The sequence below is a fragment of the Siniperca chuatsi genome, linkage group LG13 (assembly GCF_020085105.1).
Source record: "Siniperca chuatsi isolate FFG_IHB_CAS linkage group LG13, ASM2008510v1, whole genome shotgun sequence".
NCBI lineage: Eukaryota > Metazoa > Chordata > Actinopteri > Centrarchiformes > Sinipercidae > Siniperca > Siniperca chuatsi.
In genome coordinates, this window is record NC_058054.1 from 4,243,416 (window position 1) to 4,267,601 (window position 24,186).

At 38.8% G+C, this 24,186-nt stretch overlaps 1 protein-coding gene across 2 annotated transcripts in view; it reads left to right on the forward strand.

Moving 5' to 3' along the window:
• Positions 1 to 24,186, forward strand: part of LOC122886635 (receptor-type tyrosine-protein phosphatase N2-like) — a 227,269-nt gene that overhangs the window by 71,652 nt on the left and 131,431 nt on the right. For both annotated transcript variants that reach the window (XM_044219062.1, XM_044219063.1), the window contains exons 10-11: positions 6,473 to 6,559; positions 16,602 to 16,681. In XM_044219062.1, the coding sequence (XP_044074997.1) occupies positions 6,473 to 6,559; positions 16,602 to 16,681 (167 nt within the window). The remainder of the gene's footprint in view (positions 1 to 6,472; positions 6,560 to 16,601; positions 16,682 to 24,186) is intronic.

A 24,186-nucleotide genomic window follows, 5' to 3' on the forward strand; every position in this document is an offset into this window, starting at 1 on the left:
TATTAACCAAAACATCTAGCCAACTATTTCTTTAACAGCTGCCAGTCACAAAATAGTATTTTTGTGTCCGTGGTATAAGTTTTTGTATGATTGAGACTACTGAAAAGATGATCCATTCCCTCATACTTAAATACATGTGGTTGGTTCTCGATAGCTCATCATCAGAATAGAGATTCAATTTGATAAATCATCGCTTTAATTGAGACATGAAGGATACAGGATTTTGAGTTATGTCCATAACTCCATAACTGTCCATGGAGGAAGTATCCTTCCTTTTCAAACAGCGCTGCGGTGATAGAAATAAAAATACCCGCATCAGTGCAGGACTACAGTTGGAACAAGACAGATTAGAGGCAAAGCTCAGACATTTTGGCATCGTGGCAGGGGTGAAGGCTGATAGCAGGAACCACCTGGTGGTTTCAGCACATCACCTCCTCCTGTGGCTGGGGGTGAAGAGGAGGAGGACGAGGAGGAGGAAGACAGGGTAATTCATCACTGCTGGAGGAAGATACCTGCTCCCCAACACACATACATGTGGGCATGTAGACACACATTTTTTATTTTATTTGTTTTGGCCACCTTTTAACCCTTCAACCTATAAATGCTATTCATTTCTTTTCTCCCATCCCACACACAAACACACATGAATCATGCACATCACTATTGTGGTTTGCATCTTAAAAACCTATTTTGAAAAAATGAAACACCTGTAACATTCCTTTTAAAATATCCCGAAAAGTAAAATATTCCTTAACAAACTTTAGTAAGCAACATGTATATACTATGTGATTAATTAAAGTTGTGGTTTCAGTCATCATTCTAACATATTATGCACAGATCTGAAACTTTAAAATACCAACTGCTACATTTAGTTTTTAATGGATTTCACTGCCTAATTAGCTTGATTAATAAAGAGGCAGTACAGGGTAATTGGCAAAAAAATGCTTATGTTTTGCTTTATTTTTTTAAATTCCTGAGGTCAGTAATAATCTATAATTATGTAAAAAAAAAACCAAAAAAACAAAACAACATTTATCAACAGTCCCTCTGGATTTGTTACCTTCACCTGAACATCTTGTTCGCCAGTTTTATTCATAATGTACTCGGCCAGCAATTAGTTTCACATGTTTATAGATCTTCCTATGATAAACTGCTATACAAATCCAAAGCTCTAAATACTATCGGCGTTACTAATTTCATACATGCACACTACATCCATGACATGACTACAGTAAATGTGGTGCTGAAGTTTACCCTTAATTTACCTGTCATTTGTAAAACTGTTAGTATAGTTTTTTATTATTATTATCATTATTAATATTACCACATTATAACTATATTAAAATTATAGGTTGAATTTGCATTGTGGTATCATATTTGCTAATCATTTGTACCTACTGTATATGATAATATTCTCTTAAAAAGCAATAGCGGCTCCTTGACAATGTGACAATGAAGCATCTGCATAATAAGTTTGTTTGAAATTACTGCATGTTTCCTGGTTGTTATTTTTATGGTGGTGATTTCAAATTAGTTGAATCTAACTGGTGGTATTCTCCTTAGTCAGCATTATTGTTGATTGGATTCGGGTATGATTTAGGTGTTTCTTCAATGGCAGCCCCTTCTTCTCTTTCTTTGCTCCCATGGATTTGCAATGTAGCTCGGTGTGGAAGGATCGCTGGGGAAGCCCTGAGGGCAGGAGATGTCTTTGGTGTTGGAAGAAACTGTCCTTCTTTTGTTTGCTGAAACTCTGGCTTTCCTATTACTACATCCACCAATCCTCTACTCAGGCACTTCTGTCCCCAAAGAACAGGAATCAGATTCTAGTTTGACAGTCTGATAATGTGACTGAACTCTATCAGGAGACTCGCCTCAAAAACGACAGCATTGGTTGTTCAAACACTTAAAATTACAACTATGTTCATATTTTGTTGACAAGCAATGTCCTTGGGGTCACACGAATAATGAAAATGAAGTGTTGGTCAATGTTAAAACAACATTTATTTCCATTTTGTAGTAAAAGTGGATGTAGCGTGACTTGTTCTACTGCTGCAAAATCTATTCATTCATGTGACATTGTGAAATAGGTGATGCAGGAAGCTTGGCGACACAGACTGCTTGTGGATTTAAATATTGGACTCTCTATTCCCTCGAAGTTCAGCACTGTCAGGATAGCTTGCGACTGATCGATCGGGTGTGAATTTGCAAGTCAAAGTTCACCAAAGTTGAACTCCATGCCAAAGTCTAAGTCCATGCCCAATTTCATGGGAATCCAACCAATAGTTGTTGAAACATTTCACTTAAAAAACACAAATGTCAACCTCATTGTGGCCCTTAAGGAAACATCAGGGGATCACCAAAGTCAGTCGGATACATTTTCTGGGAATCATGAATGTCTGTACAATATTTTGTATTTTGTGCCCATCCAGTAGATGTTGAGATATTAAGTAGATAAGTGAAAACTTTGACCTGCTGGTGTTGTAGAGGAAAGGTCAAGGGATTACAACTGAGTAGGCATATTCATCTGGGGACTATGAACTGTAAATTACTCTTGGTTGTTGGTGTATTGTTATAGGAAGACTCTCACTCAAGTTTGGAGACCATTACCTTTGGATCCAAAGTTGTTTCAGCTACATGTGTTGTTTAATGTCACAAGTATTCACATTCTTGGTAGCAATAGAGGTGTTTTGCTGCTTTATATCAGCAAAGACAGTGGACAGGACAGGCTTTTGTTAGTAGTTGTCATTGTACTGAAAATGTATAAGAGCAGAATGATACGAAATGCAGCATAAAATTGATCAAAGGTGCTCTGTATGAGAAAAAATCCTGCTGTTACAGGCTGTCGTATTTGAGAAGGATCACAACCCACCACTGTATGCTGCAGAGCTAATGTAAAAGCTGCTGTTAGGTCTCCGGTGCAGCTATCAGCACTCAGGATCTGCAGGCAGGCAGAGTGATCACTGGTGTCAGATCTGAAGCAGCTGCTCTGCACTGTGGAAGACTGACTCATACTGTGGGCTGTTGAAGCTGCTGTCTGATCTCCAAGCTGAGGAAGGAGGAAAATCACCGGCTGTCAGTAACTTTTCATACGTAGACAATCTGGTTTTCTTAACAGTGAGTCACCCAGAGTCAGCTGTATTCTCTTATTATTTAAAGCAAAGTTAAAATTCCTTGAAGATTTTCACCATATCACACAGTGTAATTTTTTTATTTTATCTATGGCTGGCATTTTTCAGACATTTGAAAGAGGAAGCATGTTGTTTTCGACTGTCGTCCTAGTCTAATGTGATGCTATGATGATTCTCAGCCAACAGAGCTGTGCTGTAAACAGATATACAATTAGGTCTTGTTTTGCATTTCTGTCAGAGTAGCCACTGAGGGTGTGTTTTCTGCCCCCAATAGTTGATTCATGTGTTGTTTTAAAGGAGACTATGGGACCGGCAATATTGAAACACTTGACGTTTCATGACATTCAGAGAACATTCCCAGTATTCAGCCTGTATTTACATATGTATATTGTGGATATATTGAGGATATAATAACAGATTAGATGCAAAGTTTGTGGCCTTTTTAGTGTTTAAAGACTACCACGACTCCTTGGGAAACTTACATTTTTTTTGGCCAACCCAACTATCATGTGATGAATACTTGTCATTTCCGTGTTCTGTGTAGACAGAACACATGGGTGTCGCCACTTCAACCAGGACTGAAATTTTTAGGATACTGATAAGAATAGGACAAAGATAAAGATCGTGACTCTAAAGGGTCAGTTTATCCAAATTACAAAAAAAGAAATGAAAATCTTCACATTTTAATCCTGTTGAGAAAATCTAGTGAGTGCTAAGCACCAGTAATGGAGAAACAAGGAAGTAGACAACTTCTAATTCCCATAATTAAATATATTTAAAAAGTGAGTGGTATTGACAATTTGCAAAAAATCTCTTTCCTCCCTGTCTTCACCATCATCCGAGTCATCCGAAGATGGTGTTGAGGGAGATAACATGCATCCTGCAGGTGTCTGGAGGCGTCTCCTTTCTGCATTTGAATTCAGCAGAGGGAGCTGAGGGGAGGTCAGACGAGTCCACAGCAGATAGGAAGCAATTAGCTTGGAGTTCGGATATTGAGCTTCAGTCACACACACACGCACACTCCCCATCCTACTGGCCCTTTGCATGCATCGAGGCTGTTTTAATTGACTACTGAATTTGTTATTCCTCCATTTTCCTGTCGTTTTTCTTCACAGTTTGGTGAAATATTAATGAGTTTCTCATTCTGCTATGTGAGTATCGACAGTAAAATGTACTGAGGTATCCAAAGTAAAAAGTCCTGATGGTACCTTGCGTCATAGTTCTGGCAGTATTGATGCCTTAAGATCAGTTAAAGAAGAGAGCAAGAAGGACAAGAGGAGTAACAAAAAGTATGAATAGAAGAAAGGATGTAAGAAAAGAGATCAAGGAAAGATGTAAGGAATGGAGGACAGAAAGAAAGGAGGAAAGAAGTAAAGAAAGCAAGAAAAAAGTAAGGAAGGAAGAAAACAAGCAACATAGAAAGGATTAAACAAAGACAAAGAAGGGGATATGAAAAAAAGAGGAAAAGAGAAGGAAACATAAAAGAAACTGAAACAAGGCAATTTCCGGAGTTTCAGAGCCCCAATGTTTATCGGACAGCAGCTCATGTTGAATATAAAATCAGTGTCTAGTCTAAGTAACCAATAACTCAAGCCGTCAGATAAATGCAGTGGAGTAAAAAGTACAAAATTTGTCTCTGAAATGCTGTGAAGTAGACAGTCTCCCAAAGTTGAAAAACTCCAATAAAGGAACCACAGAACTGTACTCAAGTACCAACCCTTCCTCTTAGAAATTACATTTATATCCAAAAACTGTTTTTGCCAAACGCGTTTGGAAGAGAACAGAATTGCCGCCTATGTTCACTGGCAAGGTTTTTTCCCCAGACGTTGTAATGAAGTGGATGGGGTTGGCTGTGGCAACCCTGTCTCCTAGAAATTGTTTTTAAACTACTAATTTGCAACATACGTTTTGAAAGAAATGTAATGCCACAAAGCTTACGTCCTTATCAACATAATTAGGAAATGTCTTATGAGCACTGAATGTATCAACATTTTTCTCTCGCTGACAACATTTTTCACTTTTTTTCCTACAATATTTGCTCGTAGTAATTTATGCAAGATTATGTTCACTCACAACGCTTGTTTAAGATTAAAATGTTCCTTATTATGTTGATTTAAAATAAAAAAAACTACGCTTTGTTGAAATCTGGGGTATATAAATTTGTAGGAGACAGCGTTGCATGTACAGTAGTTGAGTTAAAATAGTAAGTTAGTAGTAAATGGACTTGGCTACTTTCCACCTATGTTTTTTCTCAACATGCGTGCCATTCATTTCTTTATCTGGCAAAGAGTATGCATATGTACCAGCACTGCACTAGATCAGGGATGAGGGTGAAGTAGGTTTCTCGTCTTTTAGTTCGAGGAAGCCCTCATGCACAAACACAACAGAGGTCATTCTCATTGTGGAATATTGCCATTTGTTAAATGACTGTACAGATTTCTCTGAACTTGTCACTCCCTGTCAGCAGACACTTTAAAGCTCAAAATGAGGGAACAGGGAGTGATGATAACAAGCTTTCTGTCTATGACTTTCCTCACCTCAGCAGTATTCACCTCGCCACCAAACGGCACTTCCCACCTGCCTACCTCACACCTACCTGACCTCACCTGGAAGCTTCTGTGGAATAGTTTTTTTTTTTTTTTCTGGTTTTCTCTTTTGGGCTTTTATTTCATTCTTTTTCAGACAAACAAGTCCTGAATTTTAGTTGCATGAATGAGAGAAAAACTATTTTGCCTAATCATTTCAGTGTGCTGCATGTACTTCAAAGTGTCATTACATTAACCAGCAGAGAAAAATTGCCCTCTATTTACATATATTATGGATATTCAAATAAAAATGGAAATTTTAGAACCCCCCCCCCCAAAAAAAACGGCTGTCTGCTGTTGGCGGCAGAGTGTTTATGGACTACTGCAATTTTTTGGGAAACTGAACTTTTGTTGGTCGGCTTAATAATTATGTGTTGAATGATTGACAGAAAAACACTCAAGGATCCTCTTGTGTTAGTGGGTGTTAGTTAGCAAACCAGGTGCTTACATGTTAGCATGTTCTCAGAAATACTCCCATCTACCAGAGATGATCGTGGTAGCACTAATATTGTACCATGTACAATAAAAAGTAAGTTGACCAATTTCCCAGGAAGTTGGTGGTTTAATGAAATAATATAGTGTAATTTTTGACAACTTTGAGTTCTGTTTTACTCTTTGGATGAGTTTCATTCAATTTCTATTCTTTCTCACCTTCTTCCTTACCCTTCCTCACCTCCTCACTCCATCCCTTCTTTTCTTTCTGTCCTCCACTCTCCACTCTCCTTTTCCTGCTACCTGCCTCCTCTTCATCGTCATCAGTGGGCTCCAGACAGACGAAGGCCTCCACCTGATGGAGATCCTGGCTCGCAGGGCTAAAATCCAGATGACCAACTTCGCAGAACTCTCGTACGTATTGCTGCTTTTTATCTGTCAGTCACACTCCAGCAGAAAAACACAGGGTACTCGCTCCTTCCACAAACACTCTATGCTGCAGATCTCTCCACTTTTTTAGATGGCAGAAAGCAGTGGGGGGATGCCATCCACCTTGTTAGCAAAATGACCAAAATGTATCCCCCTTGTTAACCTGCCATACCCCCTCTCCATTAGGGTTGGGCTGATAAACGATGCCATGTCTTGGGTATTGAGGAGCTGCAGCGTTTATTCATGGGCAAACTGTAACCTACACTGTTCATTTACTGCCACTGGACAACTTCACTGCTAACTTTTCCTTCTGCTCCGATCACCAACACCTGTCTGTGCACTCACCGTCACTTTCTCTCTCGCTCACCCACACACGCACCAAGCACTGCCCTGTTCCTTAAAGGAGCCACGCTACTCTTATAACATATAGAGAGGAAAAAGTAAAGAGGGGTTGTTTAGTTGAATATGTTAGTCTAGTCTGCCTAACTCATTGATCCTTTATCTGACTGAGGTTTGTGCAAGTTAGAATCAATGGGCTCTGAATCATCAGTAGCCTAACTGTGCTGTGCATTGATAAATCCATGGCGCTGTCCGTGGTGCTGAAGTAGCAGCAGTAATTGCGCCGTTTTCTGTCAGTCACACCCTTCTGTTAGTTTCGTCTTGAATCTATAATATTCTCTAAACTATATACTATAAATACTCAATTATATACTATATTGTAGCCTATATACTCCTATATACTGTCTGCATGACTAACCATAACATAAAACCAAGTTTAAACCTAAAAAAAGCTGTTAAAAGTTGTGCAGGTCACCTTTTGGTCCCTATAATGGAGATGAGTCCTCACAATCTATAGTAAACCAGCACACTCCAGCAGTGTGTTCAGGAAGCTGAAAATAAACAGATTTTAATGCTTCTAATGTCCTTCTAAAACTATCTTTGCCCCATAATATAACAGTGTTTCTGGACATGTAGCCCTGCCAGCTGTCAGACGGCCAAGCAGTTGAATTAAATGAAGAATTGAATCTGGAAAAAACCTTCAAATTCATCACTATAACATTTCGAAATCACAAAGGACTCAGTACTCAGCCTAGAAATACTGAAGGAGCAAAGGACTGTACATGACTCGTCATGTTTATAGTGTGCTTTAAGTCCTCATGATCAACCGTCTTTTACCTGTAGGCTCAAGTAGGCGGCGATTTTCTCAAAGGGCGAGCATCACATACTGAAACTTTTCAGATATTCCCTGTGGAAGATGAGCATCATTGGCTCCTCCGCTGTTACCCCGCAGCATGTCAGATCAGAGAGGGCAAACTGGTGGGATCAAAACAGAGACATTTTCCAGTGGCAACAGGCGTTAAAATCAGAAGTGAAAAAAGGAGAGAAAAAACAGTGCCCTTACAGAGGAGAAATCCAAGGACTTTGCCTTATTTTCATTCTGTCAACACTTTTTCCTGCTTGTGGGGGGAAAGAAAGCAGTGAGAGCTGCTCGTCGTCGTTATTGACATGTTGGAGTCGAGCTGCCGCTAACTGCAATCATTTATTAATGAGACTGAACTCTGTCTGAACCCCCTCTGTCTCTCTCTCTCTCTCTCTGTCTTTCGCTTCTTTTCATGTTGTTATAATTGCCCCCACAGGTGACTTTGCAGTGGGTTGTGAACATTTTCAATGCGGTGAGCTGCAACAGTAAAACAAGTGCTGCTGCAGTGGTTTGCAGCTGAACCAACTGTTGGAGATAGTAGTTAGTATACAGACAGTATATACTTATACTAGTTCAAAAGATTTATGCAGCTAGGGATGAACGTGTTTCATCCAAACCTACAAATAAACTTACAGGAAAAAAAGGTGTAACTGGTCTTATTCTAAGTTTTGACCCTCACCTCTGTCAGTTATTATAACATTGTACCTCAACAAGTTAATTGTTGAGATCTGGTAACAAGTGACAATAGCTGTTATGAATTTGTCAATAAGCAGTTCTAGAATTTCTCATCCGTGTTAGCTTCAAAGTTCATACTTGACCTTGGAAATAGTAGTTTGACAAAACAGTCCCAACGAGTGTTCAACGCTATGACATGGCCTTCATCAGCAGTATTAGCATTATGCTTATTATTTGACCTCTGATGAAGGGTCATACAATAAGTAGACTTTCTTTGTTGTAAGGGGTCAGGCGATCAAACATATTGTAATCAAGTCAAAAGTTTATCCAGATCCGTAATAGCACTTTATGTGGAGGTAAAACTGAAAGTGAGCGTACCCGAAATGTTGGTAATATTCCTTCATTACACAGGAAAACTTTGTGAAAACCATAGCAGTAAGTACGACAGGTCAAAGTTGAACCAGGTCTGTACATATGTGTACATGGTGATGGTAAATTTCTGTGAACTTGTATTTTTACTACAGACAGTTTTGGTAAAAATTTTATTGTTCGTCGTTTTTTCTTCCAAATCTCCCCGGCTGAGTTACTTTTATTGATGTTGCCATGTTCTTGGATCTCACTGTAATTTGGTTTAGTAGTTATAATAGTTATAGTAATAATGGCCAAAACTTAAAATAAGACCCAAGTTGTAATAAACTGGAATAAACTTTTCATCTCTGACATCAAAGTCTTAGAGTGAAGTTGCCCCTCCAGCTGTTTTGGTTGGCTATAAGATGCGCCACAGGATAGTTTGTTTTTTTTTGTTGTTTTTTTAATGATCTGCCACTTTCCTCCATGGGTGACACTGTGACCGTTATTATGCACTGGTTCGTCAAAGCACATGCACCTTTTCTCTCAAATGACTGTTGTCATATATATTTCCAAGACCATAATAGATATTCCGGCAAGGTAACAACACACAGCGAACAAGTATTAGAAAAGTATAGCGTGTCTGGCTGGTAATCTTTGTGTGTGTGTGTGTGTGTGTGTGTGTATGTGTGTGTGTGTGAGAGAGAATTTTAACTTTCTCACCTGATACATCAAATCATTTGAGAAGACATTTCTTCCTAAGCAATTATCTGTTATTTCAAGAATTTGCAAAACCAATACAAACTTGTGATATATGATGATAGCAGACAAGTTACCAAAATTGCCATGTTCCAACATGTCCTATATGCCTTTTAGTTTTCATCCTTTTTCTGTCAGACAGCAGAGAAAAAGAAATTCATTCACATGAATATGTAAAGTACATTATTTAATTTTACACTGACAGAGCTCACTGGCAACATTAACTCATAGAGCATGTAGTGCTCTGTAGTATTAAACAGAGTGGAATTTGGATTTAGCGAGTGATTTTCAGACGATTTATGAAATTGTAAATTACTCATTTTATAATAAATAATAATAAAATAAATTATTATTTATAGAGCATTTATCAAAACAAAGTACAAAGTGCTTCACAACAAGAGAAATAAAATACCACAGTGAATGATGAAATATAAACAAATAAAATACACAAAATACACAAAAGCAATAAAATAAACAGCCAGTTCAGGTAAAATCAGGATATGCTTTCCGGTAAAAATATGTTTTGAGAAGAGACTGACTCAGAGAATCTGTTATCTTGTTAGAACAGCATATTTATATGGTATTATCAAGTATTGATTTTTCAATGACAGTTACTCTTTTTCAGCCAGTGGTGATTATATAATGTGTTTGTCCTCAAAGAGGTGATATGGCTCTGCAGTGGCTGGTTGAAACGTTTTACATCGTTACACTAATACAAACATTGGCAATGTGTTGATTTTATACTTGAACACTAATGCTGTTAGGGTGTGTGTATACCTGCACGTACGGAGGGTTTCATGCTGTAAATGCACTGTAAATTAATTCTACAGTGCTGATAAAGCAACTTCCAAATTGAATTGAACTTGAATTGAAGTAAGACAGAAAAGGAAGATTTCATGTGTACATTCATCAGTGTGTATGGACACATGGGGATTGGGTGGCTTGGGGTCGTGCGATTCTCACACACACACACATACCTTCACACACACACACACACATACCTTCACACACACACACTCTCTCTATCCGCCCCCACCACCCAGCCCCGTTGTTCCCGCGGCACCTCGTCGTGCTGCTCAGCTGCTGTATTGAATCCCTGGGTGGCCCGTACTGTTCTCCTGTTCTAATGCACCTTTTGTCTTTGTTCTCCTATCCTGGGAATGAAAGGAGGGAGCTATACACTGGGGAGAGTGATGGATTGGAGATAGAGAAAGCGAGAGAGCGACAGAGAGAGAGATTAAGATACAGTGAGAGAGAGGGAGAAAGCCGGGGTCTCTTTTGTTGCGAGCACAGTGAAAGCCCAGCAGGGGGAGCCGCCTTGACAATTTGTCAGAGGTGCCACGCTTATTTTCCAGGGCCGCCCCGGGTCCTCACCGCTGTGGCAACGGCAGTCACCTCCACCAGAATAAGTAAGCCCAGAGACAAAGGCTTTACACTGACACTGAGCCTGCTGATACTCCTGATTTACCCAGCCTGCCTCTGGCTTTTACCGCTCTACTCCTCAACACCACCAACAACTGGTTTCCAGACCTTTTCCCCTTCCTTTAACCTCGTAAAATCCACTTTTTCCAAATTACAAATGTCTTGTGCGTCATATTATGTCTATTTCTCCAAAATTAAGCTTGACAACGTTGGAATCTTTTTATTGTATCATTTTACTGTAACAATGTTTATTCTCTAACACTGAACTCAGCAAACAAAGTATGTTGCATTTATCTCACATCAGTTAAGATGACAAGCATATATTTTAAGAATGATAAGCCTGCAGACAGAATTGTGTGAGGTAAAAAATACTCACCAGAATTGCCTTAACATCTCTTTACAATGCTGTAATGGAGAGAACATACTGTATTATCATCTTCATTGATTACCTCGTGTGCTTTTATCAAACTGAAGGACAGAGTCGGGCTCTGTGGTTCTTGGAGTACTGCTCAAAAAGCTTCAGATCACCTCAAGAAGAGTTGTATTAGTAGCTGCAGTCATACAACACTGGATTAAGTCAATTTGTTCTAGTCACATCAGCCCTGTATTCAGTGTCCTCCCATTAAATTTACATTAAATACAAAACAATACAAACTGCATTTCTAACCTGTTAAACTGGTGAACTAATCTATGCCTCCTTAACATGATATATATGTGTGTGTGTGTGTGTGTGTGTGTGTTAATATGTATGTGTTAACCTTCCTTGATTTTTATAGGGTCAGTTCACTCAAATGCCACAAAATACACATTTCACCACATTGGTATCCAGCCATGCAGATAGTTTTGATTTAACGTGCCACATTGGATGTCTCAAAAACTGGACAAATAAAACTACTGTCAAGATGGAAAGATGTGTATTTTTGTTATTGGATGAACTGGCCTTTAAGGTTTAAGAAGTTGTATTGACTGTAACTGAACTGAAAGTACTGTTTACAGACATAGCAATATATGTGTCCCTCCCTCTTTCCCTCCCATACATTTATCTTTCATCTCAGCCACTGTGCAAAATTCCCTTCGTCCATTTGCCAGGCAGCAACACTGCAGGCACCTCAACCTTACACCTCACACAGTAGCACCAGATTAGCATATTACAACAACAAAAATGTCTCTGAACAAAGTAGTTAGTGACCTGTGCAACCTCAGCCACTGAAAAGACAACAAAACTTCCCTTTTCTAACGATTTCCTCTCGGGGCCAGAGCCACAGCAGCAGCGGTTCATTGAGCCTGCAGCAAAACTTCCACACTGGCAACATATGAGTCATAAAAGTGAGCCTACACACTGTGCCAGGACACAAAACAAACCTGGAGAGTGACTCACACCCTTACATTTCATCTGGAACAATTCGATACTGATTAGATAATACTGATGGTGTGCGCTTTCAGCAAAATGGCCTTGGAAATGTTTTTAGCTGCCGCGGTGGCCTGGTAGTGGTTGAGGGCGAAGAAGAGGGCGGGAGGGAAGCGTTGATGTGGGTGGCTTCGCAGAGCCTTTGACTGTAGCTGGCCGCCGAATAATGATGGCTGTTGCGTAACTGTCACTGAGTGTAGACTGGATGTTTTTTTTTAAACAGGAGGGTCGAGGTGATGTAATGTCTGTGTCTGAGTTGAAGGATCATATCAAAGAGCTGCCACTAGGAGGAGAGAGTGGGCCTGAACTGGCTGGATGTGAGGATGATGATGATGATGATGATGGATGTAGGCTGATAAGGCCAGAGGTTTCACACCTCTGGCCTTATCAGCCTACATCCATCATCATCTGGTCTGCAAACATCTGCAAAAAATCTACATCTTTATCAGTCTTAATTTAGTCCCAACTTTGTGTCCTAAAAGCCAATTTTATGATGTCTCCAAGCTTATGAAGACTATTTTAGTACAAATCAATTTGTTTCAACAGTTTTATCGAAATGTGTTTCAGAAACAATAGAAATAAATAGCTTGTATCAGCAAAAAAAAATCACTTGATCCTAGAAAAGACATAAAACAAATAGATGTCTAGTAGAAACAACTAGACTAGACTTTTTTCATTCATTTTTAGAAAATTAGAATTTTAGGACTCAATTTGAAACAAAAATGACTTGATAGAATTTAGATTTTTGCAGTGAAGAAACTGAGCAAAGTACAATATAGGTTCTGAGGTTTTGATCCTCTGGCAGTTTTTTATTTTTTGCTCTGGGAGACTTTTTTTTTTCTCCCCCAGAAATATTGTTTTATTCAAGTTCATTTACAGTATCTCATGGCTGGAGTTACTGGTTACTCTGTACATTCGGCTTTTACAGTCAGCATGGGATAAGCTCATAAAATATGACTGTTTGGGTGAAATCTTGTATCCTCAAAGTGTTAACTTTTCAGGGACTCTGAGAGGCAGCCTTATTTCAGCTCAATGACATGATGACTTTAAACTTTGTCTAGAGGATTAGCGATTCTTTTCAACTTGTAAAAGAGCATGTAATCCTTCAACTAATCTGGAATAATGCAAAACATTTGGGGGATTTTCATTGTTTTATGACCTCACATTTAGTAAATTGTCATTTTTGATGAGCTATATGTATCACATGTCAGTGGAAGTTAACAGCGCTATAGGAACTTCTTGTATTATCAGTACTTTTACTGGAGTGTTAATGGAGTGTTTTTCCTTTGTGGTATTGCTATGGTTTCCTAAGTAAAGGATTTTAATTCTTCTTCCACCACTCACAAATGTATAAATAGTAATCATCAACACTGATTTCAGGGTATTTGTTCCACTTTGTCTTGAAGAATCGTATTCCAAAACACTTTAAACCTGTTTACAAAGTAAAAAAAAAAAAAGATTTTTAGGTTCATGCTTCAATATCCATAAAAAGGAGCATCCAGTGTGTAAAGGTGTTCTCATTCTTTCAACCAAAGACTAAAGTTATGTTTTATCTCTTTAAACATGACAGGATTTGTTTCTGTTGTCAATCATACTGTCAGAGTAGCTGTCACTTTTTTTTAGATGGTAGGATGTATTGTTTGAGATTAACACTCCAAACATCACCATCATCTGCAGTACTTATCTTCTTTTTTCCATGCAATCAGTCATCATAATGCTGCTGTTAGATAAAAACCTCTAAATGACAAAGACATCAGATTTTTTTGCAGCTTAATGAAAATACATTTTTAACCACATTAATGGGATTGGAAGCTGTTTTATCAGCCAGTCATGTTGAAAAATCTCCTAAAAATCTAAAGGTTTGCGCATTTGGTGCGTTCATTGCTTATTGATTTCCATAAGAGATAAAAGGTAAATGTTTTAATATATACTTTTATTTGTGTTTTTATGGATGGTCACCACGTTGAGGACTTCTGCGCTTGAAAGCTTGAAGTTTATCTATATCTTTATACATATCTTGTATTCTAACATATTAGTGTATATAGTCTAATACTTTCCAAATGATAAATATGAGCAGTACAAGATGTAGAAATCACCTCGTGTGAGCTTCTTTGGCCCGGTGAGTGACAAGGTTATTTACGAGGTTCAAAGTCAGTGTGGTGTCTTTGTGCAGGACCTGGGTGGCAGAGGCCGACAGATGGATATGTGATCAACTCAACATGAGTGATTTTCCCTCTTCATCACACACGGAGACTTCGCCCTCACTGGCTGATGAATCACTTCATAGATGTGACAAATATATCGGCCTCATTCCTTGGAGGAGAAATAATGGTCAGAAAAATGAGCCGACGCACTGTGTGGAGTTCCTCAGACAGACTGGCTGAGACAGGCTCTTTTTGTCATTTTTGTCTCTTTGGCTGCTCAGTTTATGGTTGAACTTGACTCCAAAAAAGATATTATGTGGAAAATGGCATAGAGCAGGACAGTACATTGTGGAATTGATAACAAAAGAAACAGGAAGGAAAGTTGTTTTCTTATTATATTTTTAATTCAAGCCCTTAGCTTCACCAAGTTTCCCCCTGGGGATCATTCATTTGACCCAGTCTAATTAGTTTGTTATTGCGCCTTAAATGTTAGAATGGCATAACATTACTACTGCATAAAGTGAATGTGAGTTTAGTGCTGCTGATTTTCTTTGATACACTGACCTCAGGGCCCAAGAAACCCAATTAAAAACCCACACTAATAGTTGCATGGCTGGGATGTCAAACGAAGGCTGTTAATCCAAAGGTTTGAAAAAGGACACTTTGGAGTTTTTTACCTGACTTTTGTTGAAATAGGACAGAGAATGTGTCGCCAACTTAGGGCAAGTGCCTCCATAGAAGCCTGGCTGGATGGATTGACGGCTGTAATTGCTCATAAAAAGAAGATCCAGGAGAGAAAAGATCTTTTAAATGTTTTTTTTGTGTTTGTAAATGTAGCTCATTTTAGATTAATTTAGATTAGATTGACTATGCATGTAGCACATATTGTAAAAAAGGGCAAAATTCAAAAAGTAAAAGCACTGAGAAAAGATAGAAGGTAGAATTTTGTACCAAAGGTAGAATTGTTTTTTTTTCTTTATATCTGTTCCTTTCATTTTTGCGCTGCTTATTTTGCTTTGTTTGAATTTTTAAAATGGGACAGTTACTCCGTTTTTATTTTTTTTGTTTTAATTGAAACTGAAGAGGCAGACCCCACAGCCTGCAGAAACACACTCAAAACCCACAATGAAAGTGCAACAATTTAAATCCATCAACCTGAAATGAAAATCACTTTTCTGAATCCCTGAAAACATTTTGAATGTTTTTGTCTGCCAACAGCTTTAGGATAGGACCTGCTCCATTAATGATGTCACCATATTTTATAATGGTGTTACAGTAGCAGTCACTTCCTATAGCAGCGCACAATGCTTCCTGGAGGGGAACTTGATAATATATCTTCCTGCAGGGCCTTTAGTCTGAATTACAGTGGGAAAAACAAAAGGTTAATCACATTGGGAGACTCCGGTCTGCCTCTGACCACCCAGCTTCTCTCCTTCACTCCCTCAGTGTTTCAATTCAAGCTGATTTATTGGCATGAATTTTGGATGAACAGGGGGAAAAAGCACTTTCAAAAGCACCTAGAAAAACAATACAGATATCTTTCTGTCCCTTTTCTGCCCATGTTGTCTCTCCTCTTGCCTTTCTCGCTGCCCCAGTTTCTGTCACCCTCAATTTAAATCTATCACGACAATATGTGTTGCAATCACCATATGTCGAATCAAAATGTAAATGTATCATAAACCAGGCTGCTAGAAATGCATTTGCTCATCTGAGAATCACATATCAGAGCGTCCTCTTGTTGATGACCAAAATCCTCTCATTCCCGACCCCCTTCTCTTCATTTCCCAACGTACTTAAATGCCGCCGGGCACATTACATTGAGATTCAAGAGGTTATCTGGCAGTGGTGATGGGGATTGCAACAGCCTAAAGGATCGCCACAGGTCAAAGCTTTTTTTTTTTTTCAAGCGGCACGTATTTAATGAGCACAACTCTTTTTCTCCCTCCGTCTGAAAAACAACCCCTCGCCGCCATGGAAAATAGATTCTGAGGATGTCTTTTGTCAAGCTACTAACTGTGTGTCTGTGTTTCTGTGTATGTGTTTGTGTGTGTGTGTGTGTGTGTTTTACAGGGTGGTGGGCCCCGCTGTGACCTTCAAAGTGAGCCTGAACACTCAGAACGTCAGCACCGCAGATGTGGCCAACGTGGCTGGTAGGTTCTCCTTGGCTGAGTAATGTTGTCTTTATACTGACAGAGAAAAAGATAGGCCATTATCATTGGCTTGCTGTTGCACCTGAGGCCCCAGATGAACATTTTTCAAAACATATGACTTCTCAGTAAAATGTGTTTTTTTTTCTCCCACTGTGTATTCTGCCATACCCACACTGGCACTTTATAGCGAGTTTTTCTATTCCTTTGTGTTCCAGTTGGTTTAGTTTGGGTAAGTATTTGGTATTTGCCCATTTTGAAAGGAAGCCAGCAGGATTTTCTGTTGTGTCACAAATCTCCAAGCAGCCATGTTTGGCTCCATCGTGGAAATCCATTGGAGAGTTGGATATGTGCCTAAAAAACATGCTAGAATAAAAGAGACACCAAAAATGTGTTGTGTTTGGGAAATAAGTCAGTTGCTTAATTAATATGAAAAGTCTGATAAGGTAGAGTTTTCTCAAAAGGACACACAATGTGGCATTCAGTCTCATATCGGCAGTGAGTGTGAGTTGTACCTTTAAAGGGGGACTGTCCATTGTTCCGACGGCCCATTATTCAGAAACCCCGATATTCCGAAAAATGTCCCATTGGACCGAAAGCCCATTTGTCCGACAGCCCGTTATCCCGAAAACAAACGTCCATTGCTCCGAAGGCCTGTTCGCATGGCACCCCTAAAAGAACAAGAAGAGCAACAAACAGCTTTTGGGAAAACTAGGTAGATAACCAGGCAGCAGTCTCATTTAGCAAGACTACTCGAGTTTAAGTCCACATAAAATGGGGACTTGACCTTTTCACAAAACGGTTAAATTCCTGGAAAACATTATATCTTCAAAGGTGACCTCATGCTAAACAAGGATGTTTAAACCAAAAAGCCATTACAAACTTTTGAACAGCCCTACTCCCCTATCACATCAAACTGCCTTTCAACTGCCTTTTCTAGCCGAAATTCCATTTCTTTACACTTAAGACTGATTCCTCACAGTTACTGTATGTCCCACCCCAATCAATCATAGATCACACTCAGTATTTGTAGTGGTTAGCCCAGATTGTGAGCATTTTGTTTTACTTAATTTAGCTTTGGTCTAACCAGCTAATCTCATCTGACTTAATATCTCTTCCCAGAAAAACACATCCAAACCAAAAAAACAAAACTGTGTTCAACTATAATCATGGTGAAAACTGAGTTTCACTATATGCAAGGAGCAGTCCAGTATCATTACATTAGTGTGTTTACATGCTGTATCAGGTTTTTTGACTATCCTGGTTTCAGAAACTGTTTTTGAGAAACCAAATATGCGAGCTGGACTACTCTGATACTCCGATATCAGTGTTTTTGATCAATGTCTGCCGTATATGCATGTGCATCCTCAGCCTAAGTTGCTTAGTAGTTAGTCTGCGAAACAAGAAATATGATGATAAATGCAAGTCAAAGTGTGACATCAGTAATGTGAAGGATAAATTGCACTGTTGCTCTCATCTTCTATTCTTGGTGGTCATATGCAGAAGCTAAATCCAGCACAATGGTAAATTTCTGTTGTAAACGTGACATTGGGAATATAATCAAAACAAGGAATCAAGAAAGACTCAAAACCGGGATAGTAATGTGCATGTAAAATGGTTGATTGTCAGGTGTTCTGTGATTTTGTCCACCACCTTTGAAGACAGCTCCTCAGTGATTCTGTTTCAAGATCCTCCAAATCAAAATGGCTCAGTTCAGCCTGCTCTGTCACAAGGAGCAGATCTCTGTAATAATCTTTCAGAGTGCAATCCAGCAGTAAAGACACTGTGAAGGTGTGTGGGAGTGTGGGTGTGGGTGTGTGTGTGTGTGTGTGTGTACTGGGCTACAGTGTGACTCGCGGTAATGAGGCGAGGGTGTTGATGAAGTGGGGAATAAAGAGAGGAGGAATGTTTGCCATTAGCCAAGCTGTCAGTCCAGAGAGAGAGAAAGAACTTTCCTGATATTCCCTAGGCCCAGATCCACACACTACCACACACACACACCGTCCACACGAGTCGCTCACTGTCTATTTTTTTCCCAACATCTTTCCCGTGCTTGATAATTGGAGCAACCCCCACACGTATAGACACACTTTGTGCTGATTATACAATGGCTTCTCTCCTGTTTTTAAGTGCTATTGTTGCTGTTCTCATTTCTCGCTCGCCGCTCCTGCTGGCTCTGTGGGGTCACGGATGAGCCTCGATTGTTATTAATGCAAACATTTGACAGAACGTGCTCGAAATGAAATATGGCGTCCTCTCAGCTAAAGTGCAATAGTGTGGGCGGGCCGTCTTTAAAGTGTCGTTTGTCATATTCAACTAGAATATCAATCCATCCCAAAGCGTACATTATCCCCCCTGGCCAGGGTTTATAGTGCTTTTCTGAAACATTAAGCTTTACATGGCCATTGTAATGACGTCGTTTTATCATCATTTATAGCTGCTCAGCAGCAGATGGTAGAGATTGGACGTCCATCTCTTCTGTCACAAACTTGTGTGTTTTGGTGGAATGCTTTTGGCAGCTGTGTTAAAAATAATTCAGTTTTATTTGATTTAATCTCTGCGAACAGATCAGTAAGACATCAGTGTGTGCCAAAGAAATGTTTAAACACTGAACTATATATAGTTTTGGAAGAAGAATTCCGATCCTTTAATGTGGTCATTTTGGAGGCTGCAGTTTGTGGAGTTGTTGAATTTAATTGCATTATACTGAGAGGTGTTTCTAATATCCAGGACATTAGTCATGAGAAAATGTCAATACACAACTGAGAATATGGAAAGAAAGTCTGGGAATATTGAATAAAAGTTGAAAAAACAGAAAAATGGAAATCTGACAATATTAGATATTGTAATGACAATGCAAATGGATTAAAATCCATTTACTAAAACCTGATGACAACTCCCTACTGGCACCATCTTTTGTTGCAGATATGTTTTGTTAGGTAGCTACATTTCATATGAATAAGTGAGTCAATGTAATGTAATGAAATGATTATTTGTCCAGTGCATTTAACCCCAAATTATAAACCAAACTCAACAGACTTGTAAGGTAGGTAGTGCTTAAAATATGAAATTTCTCCAACCCACAACAATTTTTTGTGGGTTGGAAGATCATTTCTTTACTTAAAATGTACTTCTTTTACTTCTTTACAAAAGTCCAGTTATTATATTCACTTTGAAGTTGGATTGCAATTCCCTTAATTCTCTGTTTTCTACTGTATTTTCTTATGAATGCTTAATGCTACACACACACACACACACACACACACACACACACACACACACACATACAGAGAGAGAGAGAGAGGTGTGTGTATATACTGTATATGTTTATAGTTATACTGTATGTGTCATGTAATCCATTGTTGAATGGGCTATTTCAATGGTATGACACACAGACAAAATAAAAAGTCCATTAATCTTTTATTTATGGATTTTTTATTCTTCATTTATTTTTCAATTATTATTCATTTATTTCATTTATTTTAATTGTATTACTTATTTCCACTTATTATTATTATTATTATTATTATTATTATTATTATTATTATTATCTTTATTAGATTTTTTATTTTATTTAATTTCTCAGCAAAATTCAGTATTAGTCAGTATTATAAAAAGTACTTATGGCACAATTGTCCTATTTAGAGGATTATATTATTATATATTGAATTATTCGTACTGATGCATTAACATGTAAGCAACATTTTAATGTTGTAGGTGGTCAAGGTGGAGCTCATTTTAACCCCTTTATAAATTATTGCATAGTTTAATCTGCACCGATGGATCCAATTTTACAAGATGACAATATGTTTTGTATGTGTACAATATTTCTTTCTGAAATGTAATAAATTTAAAGGTGTAGTTTAGTACTATGAAACTTAAATATTCAAATATAGTACACTACTGGAATATATCTACATAAATGTACTTACTTTGATGCGACTATACAGTCAAATCTTCTTATTTGATGCCGTAAATGAAGCCAGTTTAAACCTCATCATCGTCCTCCCTTTTACACCAGATCGATTCTGACCCCGGCCTCCGGGTGCCAAAATGTCCGATTAATGCTACCAGGCCGGCCAGACCTGGTGTTGCATTTTAAGAAGCCACTTTACCACTTCTGTCACGCGCGTCTGCCCATTGTGAGCAACTCCGGGGCCACCAGGGGCCATTGTCAAACGTGGGGGTGGATGTCAAGATGGTGGGCAGCGAGGTGGTGACCCTCATTGTTAAGCCGAGGGTGGGCGGGGGACCCAGAGGCTACTTCCAGCGGTGTGTCACAGCCGTGAGAACGGGACCCCGTGAATAGGCCTGGGGGTCAGGGTCAGGACAGCGGGCAGCTCAATAAGCACTAATAGCAGGAGGAGAGCAGCTGAGATTGCCTTATCCCTGCACCGTCTGCTCATTTGACTTCTACTTTTTTTTATCCCAACAGCACTTGTTTTTGCATACATGCTAATCATGCCTCTCAGTGTGAAGATAGTTACTCACGCATGCCCGAAAGCTGTCCACTCTAGGGATTATGGACAGTTAGGACAGTTGCTGCTGGTAGTAGTCAGTTTCAGACTCTTCTGTCTTTACTTTCATCACAGTTTTTTCTCGAGTTAAACTAACCCGTCTTTGTTATAGGCAGACAATAGCTGGTTGCTCAGAGAGTCAATGTTGCATCTGAAGTTTGATTTGTGTGATGACATATAAATAATTTCCTGGCAGAGAGGTCACTCTCAGTTTAATAAGTTAAAAAGATTGTGTCCCCCTGGAGAGGGGAAATCGGTGAATGCTTAATTTACATGCTAATTAATGGAAAGTGCTTATCATTTCTATCTAGTTCACATATCAATCAAAAAAGAACTTTTTAAAGTTTTGTTAGTACTTTGTTGTTTATTAATAATCTTGGATGTTTGTGTTTTTTATAAACATCAAAGAATTTTATTTTGAATGTAAAAAATATATAAATGTTGCATAAATTGTATTTCACCTGACTTCTACGGGATCTCTTAGTCGACTTAGGCTACCTTCTAATTTTCATTTGCAAATGATTACCTTATAATGTTTTGCCCTCCAATGTCTGACTGGGAAGTCATTGCTTGTTTACTTTTTTTCTGATGAATCCTTCAAGACTACCATTCTAACTTTGACAACACACACAGCAAGGTGCAGACCAGTGTGAGCATCAATGCAAGTCAAGTAAAATAGTATAACTCTTGAATATACAGTGCTTTTTTATGCTATTTTAATAAAGGTAAGATGGCTGAAAATGGTTGGTATATTTAAGAAGAGATGACCAACATACTGAGTAGACGTTGCATCCTAGGGTGGACACATTGTGTACAAATCCATCAAATGCAGAGGTGCATTCAGAAAAACTAAATATTGTCAGCATGAAATAAAGGAAGAACTGGCAATGAGAAAGCACCTTTTTAGCCAACATACAAAGCAGCCAGTAATTATTGCTGCACATGTGAAAAGCCTAACAATAGCTGTAAGATATTATAATATTATATATAATATTCCTGTCTATGTGATGATCATGCGTCATAAAGAAAGTACATTTTGCCAATACTCTTGCGGTTCTCTGTTTGAAATGCTCTAAGCCAATATAACCTATTCAGCTTGTAACCTATTCAAACGACTGCTGCATCCAGACTTCTTATAAGATCTTTGGCTACCTGTGCCTTTTAGAGTTGATTATAGGATTTTAATGGTCTTCTTCAAGCCTCATATGGTGCCAGCTCTTGTCTATATTTGTGCCCTATTTACCACATATGAGCCTAAATACAGGGGGTCCTTGTTGGTGATTTCCAGGTTTGTGATTAAGCACCAGAGGAGACCAACCTATTTAATTAAGGTTGTTATTTTGAATCTCTTATGGGTTTTAGATTAGCGTCTATTCAAATGATATGATATTCTAAGTCTAGTATTGTTATTGATGTTCCTACCATGTATTCATCCATTCCTTTTATACTTTATTTCCTTCTGGTCTATGCATTCTGATTTGATATTCACTATTATCATTAGTAGTAGCTGTTGTAAAGTCTTTCTGGACTTTCTTTGTAGTAATGTAGCGACAATTCAGTAAGAAGTGTGAGTTGTTTAGCAGTTTTATTTGTAGAGGAGGAAGCAATGTCAGAGTTATTTCTGACAACTGATATCTTTCTGTCACAGAGCTTCAATCCAGATCCTGATAACTGGGTGGAGGAAGAGTTTAGGTTACTTTTTCAAAGGCATCAGTTGCGTCTGGGCCTTTCCTTTCCTTCCCTCGACTTCTTGTCTCCTCGTTTTCTTCCGTCTGAGTGGATTAGCATAGATCTCGTATGCTGACAGGACTGACCTTCACTGCAGCTAAACACTTGTCAAAATGCCAAATGTAATTACTGAGCTCTTTAGGTCAAAGTAATGTGTTTCATCTACCTCACTTCGCCCTGTTATTGATGTGCAGGCCCTCGGCCCTCGGACCTCAGACTGCAGTCGAGTCCCCCTTCTTCCCTCTCACAGCACCGGCTGCCTGCATGTGTTTGTGTGTCATAACAACGCAAGGAAATGTTTGCATAATTATGCCTAAGTAAAGTGGTCAAATTGTTAGCTATGTGGACAAGTTTGCACGTTGCTACACTGCTAGATGTCTTTGCGTGACTTTGTCAGCCTATACGCTCTCAGATCCTGTGATTATAGATAATTTGAAGTTATTTCGCAGAGCTGCAGAGTGCTTCCCTAATACTGCCTTTCAAAGGTTGTCATCATCATCATCATCATCATCGTCATCACCATTACCTTTCCTCTGTAAATTCAATGCCTAGAAATTGTCAACTCTGTTATGTTATCCTGACATCAGCTGTCTCTCAAGGGAGCCCTTTAACTTGTTTTGTATTTCCTTTGACTGTTAACTATAAAAACACATAACTGCAATCTTTTTTTGAATTTTAACTTCTTATTTAGATGTTGAGTAAATGAAATGACCTCAAACCTTTGAAGTGTTCCCCAGATGATCATTTCCAAAAAAGCATTATTTTCTTATTGCTCAGATATTACATGTTTCCTTCAGCGATATGCGTAGTTGCAGAGAGAAACACTTTTTGTTCACATTTGACTGCCTATCCATACACGCTGTCATTAGTAAAACCACTGACTGATTTTGTGTCATCGCCGTCACTGCGTGGAACTCCTTTAATTGTTCCCATTGATTGCCGGAGTGATTGCATTGGAAACAGTTCTCGCATTGGGATCCATCCAGCAGTCTCTCTGTACCCTTCAGGAGCAGGCAAATCTATTTGAGTTAACTTCATTTCAGTTCACCTGCTAATCAGTTTTCATCGCACGCTGAAGGCTAATCGATTCTAGTTTATCTCACCTGTTGCTAAAGAAAAGAATCAAAATAGGGAGAGAGAGAGAGAGAGATGAGGGGTGTGCTGGTGTTTAGTGATGCAATTTGCTGTGACACCGTGCCACGTTTTTATCTCTTCCCCTGTCGTCAAAGCAGAGCTGGAGGCGTTTTGTGAATTGCAAGATGC